Consider the following 8972-nt stretch of genomic DNA (forward strand, 5'->3'; position numbering starts at 1 on the left):
GCTGAAGGTGAAGCTACAGAAAGAACAGGAGCAGACAGTGCCTCTTTCAGGAGCACCGTATCAACATTATGTACAGGAACCTATCAGGATAAGAAAAAAAAGAAATATAACGGTTAACCACGACGGAAAACCCATATGAAATTGATGGCTAAAACAAATAATATATGCAATGAATTATAGGGCTTGTCTAGTAGGTTTAAAGACGGCTTACTGTTGTGTATGTATTCAGCCTGGTAACTTCAAACCCACGATTGGACAACCCTTCCTCTACGGTTCATATGTCAAACATGAAGCAGAGTAAAGATGGTCAGTCAATCTAGAATGATATTAAAATAAAATAACTTTACAGTTAGCTATCTTCACTTATGTTTCTGGCCAACATAGATTTAGTCATTAGTTCATCTACATGGAAAGAGAAAGAGCAGAATGTACAATTGCTTTTCAACCTTTGGAATACTATCACTTTGAACATGAAAGCCAAGTAATAAATGTAATTTACTAATCTACTTCTCCCGGTATAGCATTACTGCACATCTCCATCAAGGATATGCAATACTTATGCAACTGCATAAATAAAATTGTACAGGATATGAATCCTATATTCTATTTTGTTTATTCAGTCCTAATCTTTTTTTCCTATGTGGTCAACACAATAAGCTCAACTGAATTGAGAAAACCTAACAACACACACCAATATCATTGCCTGCTTTTAGCGAAGCCGGGTATAAGACAGAGGACCTTTTGCCAACTTTATCTGGGAGCTCCGAAGCCAAGACTTTACCAGTTGCTGAAATAATTAAAACAAAGAGAATGAACCACCCAAGACTGTAACACTGTATGTACGACCACTCATACATTTCCTATATATATATATATATATATATATATATATATATCGGTTTGATGGATGCAAACACATTAAAAAATACATGAACATTGATAAGGGAATGCCACGGAGAACAAATTTTAGCTTGGCTCAATAATAATTCATCATCTCATAAACCTATATATGATCTTAGATGCTCTATAATTTATGGAAACAAACTATGACAAGGGTTTACAGGGCACATGATCCATAGTCTCATAAACCAAGCATATACAACGATGATATCGTAAATTCCTACATAAGTAAATGTTTGAAGATGCACAGGTTGCAGATATAAAGAGTAAAGTGGAGTGTAATATTGTGTCGAAATTGAAAGTTATGGAACTATGACAAGGATTATAGGTCACATCATTCATAGACATAGTCACACAAATCAAGTTGGAGGGTCATCCAACCAATTGGTGCATATCTAACGATGATATTGTAAACTCATACACTAGTAAAATGCTTAAAAATGGACAGGTTGCAGATATAAAGACTAAAATGGAGTGTATAGAAATTGTGTCTAAATAAAAAGTTAAGTTACCTTTTGATGGCGTAAAGGCAACGTGAAGCAATCCTTCTGTCGACTGTCTTGCCTCTTCAAATACCCTGGCTGTTCCGGCTCCTACTACACCTATTTGCACTTTTGGGTAGCTAGCTGCCCTAAGGAATGGAGACCAACGACGTTTAACTCAAGGGAAAAAGGGTATTGAGTAGAAAAAGGCTCAAAACTTATTTATTTACAGAGTTGCATCATAAATAAATATGTGTGAAGAATTGAAGATTACACATNACATAAGTAAATGTTTGAAGATGCACAGGTTGCAGATATAAAGAGTAAAGTGGAGTGTAATATTGTGTCGAAATTGAAAGTTATGGAACTATGACAAGGATTATAGGTCACATCATTCATAGACATAGTCACACAAATCAAGTTGGAGGGTCATCCAACCAATTGGTGCATATCTAACGATGATATTGTAAACTCATACACTAGTAAAATGCTTAAAAATGGACAGGTTGCAGATATAAAGACTAAAATGGAGTGTATAGAAATTGTGTCTAAATAAAAAGTTAAGTTACCTTTTGATGGCGTAAAGGCAACGTGAAGCAATCCTTCTGTCGACTGTCTTGCCTCTTCAAATACCCTGGCTGTTCCGGCTCCTACTACACCTATTTGCACTTTTGGGTAGCTAGCTGCCCTAAGGAATGGAGACCAACGACGTTTAACTCAAGGGAAAAAGGGTATTGAGTAGAAAAAGGCTCAAAACTTATTTATTTACAGAGTTGCATCATAAATAAATATGTGTGAAGAATTGAAGATTACACATATATATCTGTATACCTAAATAAAAACCTAGACTACTCCAATTGCCTTTTCCTATGAATAACAGTAACAATAACAATGACAACTCGAAGAGTAAACTCACTAGCAACAGATTCCATATTAACAAAGTTTGCTCAGAGTAGCTTAGACATTTCAGAAACTCTTAAGATTAGAGAAAAGCCATTGTTTCTGTCTTCTGACAACACATTACTAACAGAAACAGCTCTTCAAAATTTCACAAAAAAGAGAGGGAAACGGTCAAAGAACCAGGGCTTACTTCCATGCCTCAAGAAAGACAGAACCTGCTTCTGGGGATGTTATAATGATCCAATCAAAGCTCTCATCTAGCAAAATTAAACGCAACACGTCAGAATACCAAAATCTGCACCGCAAAACAACTCTGGAGCTTTTTTCTTAATTTAGTAATAACAATCTTGAAATCCAAATAAACATAGGCATCCAGAAACATCTATAAAGGATAACATAGCCCATAAAGATGAAGCAAAACCCGCATGCAAAAGCAAATGAAAAATCTTTATAGCTTCCAAACAAAACAGCCAAAGTATTAGAGCAAAGAAGTCACTAAAAGTCAAACTACATAAGAAAAATCACCACTTAATACAGAAGCAAGCCGATGAAAATCAGGTCCTTGCGCATGTTGAATCAAGGGAAGCTCTAAAGATGATATCCCATGTTTCTCCTGCATCAAGAGAATAAAACTCTATTAGCTAAAATTAATGCACAATTTTAAACATAACCTCACTACATTTTATATGATCCTGAAACTAAATTACTGACAAAAAGTAACCAGATTGTTGAAATTAAGCCTATAGCTAGCTGCATTATATAATAATAACTGTAGTTCAAAATTGCAACTTTTTTTGTTTGGTTGGGTTTGGGGCGAGAAGGGTATGAAGTGCATACCAAGGCTTTGATGATTTGTTTGTTCTTGCCTCGTTCTCGGGTTACGACCACCTGCGGGACCGAATTGGAGATACTAGACGATGTAACGGAGGAAGAAGATGCATTTCGAATTAGGGAAGGAGAAGCGACAACTCCTTTTTTAGGAGCGTGGAAGAGGTGCGAAGAAGACGATAATGGTGGTTGAAGAGATAAGAGTGACGAGTGAGGAAGGAGCAACGCCATTGGAGAGGGAGATAATATTGATTTCGTCTTTTAGGTCTTCTGTGTCATTAGGAAATTTTAGTGTATCAATCGACGAATTNTTGGTTTTTAATTTTTTTTTTTTTTTTTTTTTTTTTTATCATCATAAATATTTTTAAAATTAACAATCAACTTATTGAAAGTTTTACTCTCTCCGTATAATAAAGAAAATGATTTTCTAGTATTTTTTTTTGTATTACAAAGAATAATTTTCTGTATACTTTTCTCAATTAATGCTAAAAAAAAATTATAAATTTCAAGAACCATTAAATGAGAATTTAAAAATTTAATGAAATACTATTGGTTAATAATTATAAAATATTTTATTATAAATAAATAATACATTTATTGCTTTATTAATTCATGTAAAAATCTTAAATATCATCTATTGTGATAGAGAGGGAGTATCTTTTAATCTAAGACAATGAAGAACCTTTTTCTCTCTCTCTCTCACTTTCCTAAGTGAGAGAGCTCAGGTTCAGCCAACAACATATCTTGCAGCAGTTTTGCATCCATGTATCTTCCACTACTTCTGCAGAAAGTAAATGTGATATGTATCAGAGAAGTGATGAGAAAAGTAAAACGATTTCGTTAGGGAAGATAAAAAAAAAATTGGGAGAGGTCTACTGGCAGATGTTGAGTTGCTTATGATGAAGAGCGAAATCATGACCGACATAAGTGACAACCAAACTACCGGCATCAGGATGAGGCCAGCTTCTTGAAACAGGGAACCGGAGTATGAAGGTTCCCGGTTCTTGGCCTTGAAGCGAATGTTCTGCTTCTTCCTTAGTGATGAATCCTTGGACCCATTTAGGCGACGAAGAACACCACATTTCGCTTATCAAGCCACGGGATATGGTGTAGGCAACAGGGAACAGCCAACACCAAATGTTCTCAAAATTCTCCTGAGTCATGTACTCGTCGTAGAGGTAGCATCCTGATATTCTCCTTAGAAGCTCAAAATCCTGGTGGGTGAGAGATCTACTGCTGCATTTTGAAATCCTCATGAAATGTTCTTCAATCTCATACACCACATTATCCCAATGAACATGTTGATTGTTCCGAGACATCGATATCCATGCACTTGTACCTTGGGCTATTAGCTCTCTTGCCATGCTGATTTGATAGCTGAAATTTCGGGAAAAAAAAAGAAAAAAAAAAGCTCCATTTCACAATAGGGTCACAATAAAGATTCATTCTTTGTTTCTTCTCTGTTAAAATGTAAATTACCTATGGTGGGAACATCCAGAGTAGAGAGAAACCTGATTTGCAAATTTCAAAACTTCTTCGTCTGATGAGTTGTTTGTGATTTCCTTTAGAAGTAGAGCTTTATCTTTTAAGTTTCCAAGGCAGTATCTAAAGATGGTGGAATCAGAGATTGTATGTCTCATTTCCACGTTTTCTGAACCACTTGGTGAGTTATATTCTTCGTGACCATTTCTATCCTCAAACTTCTCACAACAAACATTGCAGAAACGGTAGAGGTTGTTAGTATAAGAAGATATGCAACCAAAAAAAACATTATGAAAAGAGAGACGCACTTTATACCTGTCTTGAGGTTTGGGGATAAGAGTTGCAATGCTGATATGAATATGATTCCTCTCTCCCAGAGTCACTTTCTTTGCCCAACCTGATTCGTTTAACTGAGCAAGTGTTGTTCTGTAGAAGGTCTGGTGATTCGGTACTTGATGGATGGTCAATATTGGCCAACCTCTTCGGAAGCGGCCGGACATCAGGACTGATCGAAATGCAGCGGATTGGATTGGAAACTGCCTGAAGGAAAGGATAATCTTTGGCATTTCGTATTCCAAATTTAATCCAGAACAATCTGTTATCATTCTTGGAGGAAAGCTGGAAAAATTAACAACAATTCTTTAATGATTTCAGAAAACACGATAAATAGTTCACACAAGTCGCAGAGAAGCAATACAAAGAAGATAAAAGAAGAAATGCAAACTAAACTGTTGTTTGTATTTTTACCTGAGAGATCTTGAGCTTAAAGGATGAGCGTCCATTCAATAATTTGATCGGTCTATCATCAGACGAGAATTCAACTCCTTCGTCCCTTATCAAAAGAGGAGCCTCAGCTTCACTCATCTTGGCCTCCAGACGGGTATCGGCATACAGTAGTGATGCAACAACCTTGTATTTTAAACCCAACAACCATGTACTATATATATATATATATTGATGATTTTCCAAAGCTAGAAATAAGTAGGCAACTAAGTGCCAAAGTAATGAGAAATCGTAAGAGATGTAAACCTCCACATCCTTGTGCACAGGCTGGCCAATGGCATTGGATAAAACAATATCCAAGGAAAAAACCTCCCCGCAAGATGCCTGTAGAGCAAGAAAATAAGTGTTAACTTAACTACGGAAATGTAAATCATTCTCGACAAAAAATTTCTAATGAGCTTTTATGAAGTCTGACCTTCCAAACACCATCATCATCTAGTTTAATCCCCGATGAGGAGGATTTATTGACAGATAACAATAGAGGTGGATCCTGGCAAAAATAGAAAAAAAGTAAGCTTAATTAGAGTATTGGAAATAAACAAACACAGAACAATTGTTCTAAAGGAAGAGAAGGGTGAGAGGGTTAAGCAGAGACCTTCATATAGTGATGATCCACATGATCACAAGCAGGCAATACTTGTGCACATTTGATGAAACCTTGAACACTATAACCATCTCCGCCAACACCAAATAGTGATATCTTTCGGTTGCTGTTCTTCGTCAGCAAAGAAGTTAAGAAATGCTCTCCTTCAATCTTTCCATCAATAACAAGCCTCATGTAATTTCTAGAAACCTAAGAAGAAAAAAAACAACAGAATCAGCCATCTCAAGAACTAGAGGATCTTGCATTCCCTGGCTGAGAGAATCTTACCTCACATCCCACATGAACCCATTTATCGAAAGGAAACTCGGATTTTGTAGATACGCTAGGAACTTGTTTCCTGGAACAAGTGTCAACAGGATCAGGAGCTTCCTTGTGAAGGAGAGTCAATGGCAAAAGCATCATCTTCTTGTTTTCATCTAGGACAAGGAAAGGTGCACTAACACTCATGTCTGAGTGAACCTGTCAAAGAAAAACCACTTGATCATATATATAAACTTAAAAATAGACGAAGAACAAAAGTAAATCAATCCTACAGCCAAAATATTGAATCCATGATTGACATCTAAATCTCTATATTATTATTATAAACAATAAAACAGAGAGTTGAGCTTCCCAAATCTTTACTCGAATAATACCTAAAAAACCCAACTCAAAATATCACTTCTTTTTCACACATACCAACAAATCAAGGCAGATTAGATCACACCAAGGAATAATACGAAAGTTTGTAAATTCAGTACACAGACAGGACCACGAAAAACCAAACAAAGTTACAAAAACCAACAGAGAAACAAACCGAGTCCGATGAGTAAAGGAGAAACATTTCAGCTAAAAAAAAAAAAAAAAAAGTCGAGAGAAACAATAAGAAGTAAGCTTTAAAAATTGAGCTGCGGAGAAGACAAACCTGTCTAATGATGGTAGATGGGAATGTGGTGGAATTAACAAGATAAGCCCAGAAACAAAGGGAGAAACTTTTGTATTCTTCATCATCTACTTCGACATCGACCTTAAAATCCTCCAACAAAGAGTATTTCTCCGTTTCGATTGCTGAAACACCCGCCATTCAAAAGCCTCAACTTGTAAAAACACGAAACCCTTAACAAAAAAAACCCTTTTTGTTGATCGTCACCAATACAAACTCGTCGATTAGCTTAATAGAGAAGTGAAGATCATCAAAAAACTGATCCTTTGCACTTCGACGGCTGTGCTGTTACATATAACGGTTGGTCTCGTACTGCGGTGGTTTACTGGTTTGTGTACTTGTGGGGAGAGATGAATGCTATAATCTCCTGCTTTCGCGTCCACCGAAAACTACAATGGTCAGCCAATTAAATCTTACTTCCTTTAGAAAAAGTTTTTAATGATACATATCTAATTTTAAGTTGTGCATATATATAGCCTTAATTAGAGCGTGTGTATTAATTATTATATCATGTCTTTAATGACAACAAGAAGAAGAAAATTATTTTAGTTATACAACATGTTTTGCGAGGGTCTATTACCAAGCTTATGGGATTGATTACATACGCATAAGATCAAGATGGGATTTGCCATTGAGTTTCTGAGCAAAGAAGGCATCAAAGTAGTCTTGTGTGCTCATACTTTTGAACAACCTTTGCTTTTGTCTTTCTACAAGGCTTTTCGCCGGACCAATCACTGTCTCCTTTCCCGGACTATGAAACATTGCAACTGATAACCTCTCTTTCTCTATATTCACCATTGTTCTATGCTCGATGCTTCGGTATCTCCCGTTTGTTATGATCTTTTTACAATTAAACAAAAACACATTCACATCAGCATCAAAAGCATCTTTTTGTAACAATGAGAATTTATTCTTTTAGTTATCTCTTTTCCTTACCTCTAAGATTTCCCCAACATTGACAACTAAAGCGTTTCGAAGAGGTTTTACAACAACCCACTTGCCATCTTTCTTGATCTGGAGTCCTTCCACTTGATTCACCTGTAACAGTATTGTGAGACCTGCAGCGTCTGAATGTGGAGTCAAACCGATTACTTGATCTGGCTGTGGACATGGCGGGTAGTAATTAATTTTGATAGACTGCCAAACATCTTCGAACAAATCTTCCATTTCTCCGCTTTTGATCTCAAGAATACTCGCCATTTTCCCAAATAGGATCTTAGCTATGCTCTTCACTTCAGAGGAGTAAGCCTCTACAGCTTCTCTGAAAAGAGAAAACGGATTTTTCAGTTTACAGTTGTTAGGGAGAGAGAGTGTAATTTACACAGCAGATAACAAACAGTGAGCAGTCAGTTCCACCTGAAAGAAGGAGGTAATTTGGAGAACAAGTGAGATTTGCGTGATCGAATTGGTTCAGTGGTGAGGATGAACATGTCTCCCCAATCGAGTTTCTGATCCTCTGACACAATATTCACTTGTCCGAATCCTTCAAATTCACCACTTGTCTGCCAAAACTTCTTCTTCTTCTCTTCCATGGGGAGATTGAAGAAATCTCGAACCTCTGTCTCTAGTTTTTCCAACAAAGATGAGTCTATTCCATGCTTTACCAGCTATAAACCCCCAAGAAAGAAAGCTTCTTTTAAACATCAAACAATACTTTATGAGAGAATATATACAAAGATACAAATGTGTAAAAAAAGAGACGAACTTGGAAAAATCCCCATTCTTGGCAAGCGAAATCGAGCTTCTTGAGCTCGGAATCCATGGTGGAAACAGAACACAAGCGTTTCATGTCGATGACTGGAATCTCAGAATTCAGACTAGAATCATCGAGAATCTCTGTTTTATCTTGATCAGACAGAACATACCTTGGAGGAACAGTAGTGAAGTTCTTATCTTTCACCATCTCTAGAACAGAAGGTACTATGAGAGAGCTCCACTGTCTTTCTCCTTCGCCCTCCATGGACTTTTCTTCTAGCACCAAAACAAAGAACAGGAGTCGGAAGCTTTGATCCACTCAACAACCAATTTTTTCCGCAAGAACCGAACAAAAGAAAACGAAACTGAAATAAAA

General features: G+C 36.6%; 3 protein-coding genes across 7 annotated transcripts in view; all 3 read right to left on the reverse strand.

The window, feature by feature from the left end:
- LOC104703185 (uroporphyrinogen-III synthase, chloroplastic) overlaps positions 1-3423 on the reverse strand; it is a 4764-nt gene extending 1341 nt beyond the window's left edge. The window contains exons 1-7 of one of the 2 annotated variants that reach the window (XM_010419146.2): positions 3120-3416; positions 2808-2895; positions 2473-2539; positions 1952-2070; positions 692-787; positions 212-267; positions 42-80 (exon numbers count right to left, since the gene is read on the reverse strand). In XM_010419146.2, the coding sequence (XP_010417448.1) occupies positions 42-80; positions 212-267; positions 692-787; positions 1952-2070; positions 2473-2539; positions 2808-2895; positions 3120-3341 (687 nt within the window). In that variant the 5' untranslated portion in view covers positions 3342-3416. Of the gene's footprint in view, positions 1-41; positions 81-211; positions 268-691; positions 788-1951; positions 2071-2472; positions 2540-2807; positions 2896-3119 lie in introns of both variants that reach the window. The other variant, XM_010419147.2, reaches the window with a different exon arrangement.
- LOC104703186 lies at positions 3686-7320 on the reverse strand. Its single transcript, XM_010419148.2, has 10 exons — positions 6884-7320; positions 6247-6438; positions 5971-6168; positions 5791-5865; positions 5622-5699; positions 5340-5501; positions 4908-5210; positions 4590-4810; positions 3987-4487; positions 3686-3891 (listed from the first exon to the last, which is right to left on the reverse strand). Exons 1-10 carry the CDS (start codon positions 7040-7042, stop codon positions 3810-3812), a joined length of 1971 nt encoding a protein of 656 aa, XP_010417450.1. The 5' UTR covers positions 7043-7320; the 3' UTR covers positions 3686-3809.
- The window catches only part of LOC104703187 (protein SRG1), a 2340-nt gene continuing 742 nt past the window's right edge, over positions 7375-8972 (reverse strand). For 2 of the 4 annotated variants that reach the window (XM_010419150.1, XM_010419152.1), the window contains 3 exons: positions 8258-8508; positions 7838-8162; positions 7375-7741 (listed from right to left, as the gene is read on the reverse strand). In XM_010419150.1, the coding sequence (XP_010417452.1) occupies positions 7499-7741; positions 7838-8162; positions 8258-8508 (819 nt within the window). In that variant the 3' untranslated portion in view covers positions 7375-7498. Of the gene's footprint in view, positions 7742-7837; positions 8163-8257; positions 8509-8606 lie in introns of all 4 variants that reach the window. The other 2 variants (XM_010419151.1, XM_010419149.1) reach the window with 2 other exon arrangements.

This window comes from Camelina sativa, chromosome 7, assembly GCF_000633955.1.
Source record: "Camelina sativa cultivar DH55 chromosome 7, Cs, whole genome shotgun sequence".
In the NCBI taxonomy this organism is placed as follows: Eukaryota; Viridiplantae; Streptophyta; class Magnoliopsida; order Brassicales; family Brassicaceae; genus Camelina; species Camelina sativa.

What these genes read in the sequence shown, in the direction of transcription:
- LOC104703186 (XM_010419148.2), bottom strand. Translation starts at nt 7,042, where the DNA reads ATGGCGGGTGTTTCAGCAATCGAAACGGAGAAATACTCTTTGTTGGAG. An exon ending in GGGTTCATGTGGGATGTGAG is followed by an intron (nt 6,169 to 6,246) that starts GTAAGATTCTCT and finishes TTTTCTTCTTAG; the next exon opens with GTTTCTAGAAATTACATGAG. An exon ending in CTGTGCACAAGGATGTGGAG is followed by an intron (nt 5,502 to 5,621) that starts GTTTACATCTCT and finishes TTAAAATACAAG; the next exon opens with GTTGTTGCATCACTACTGTA.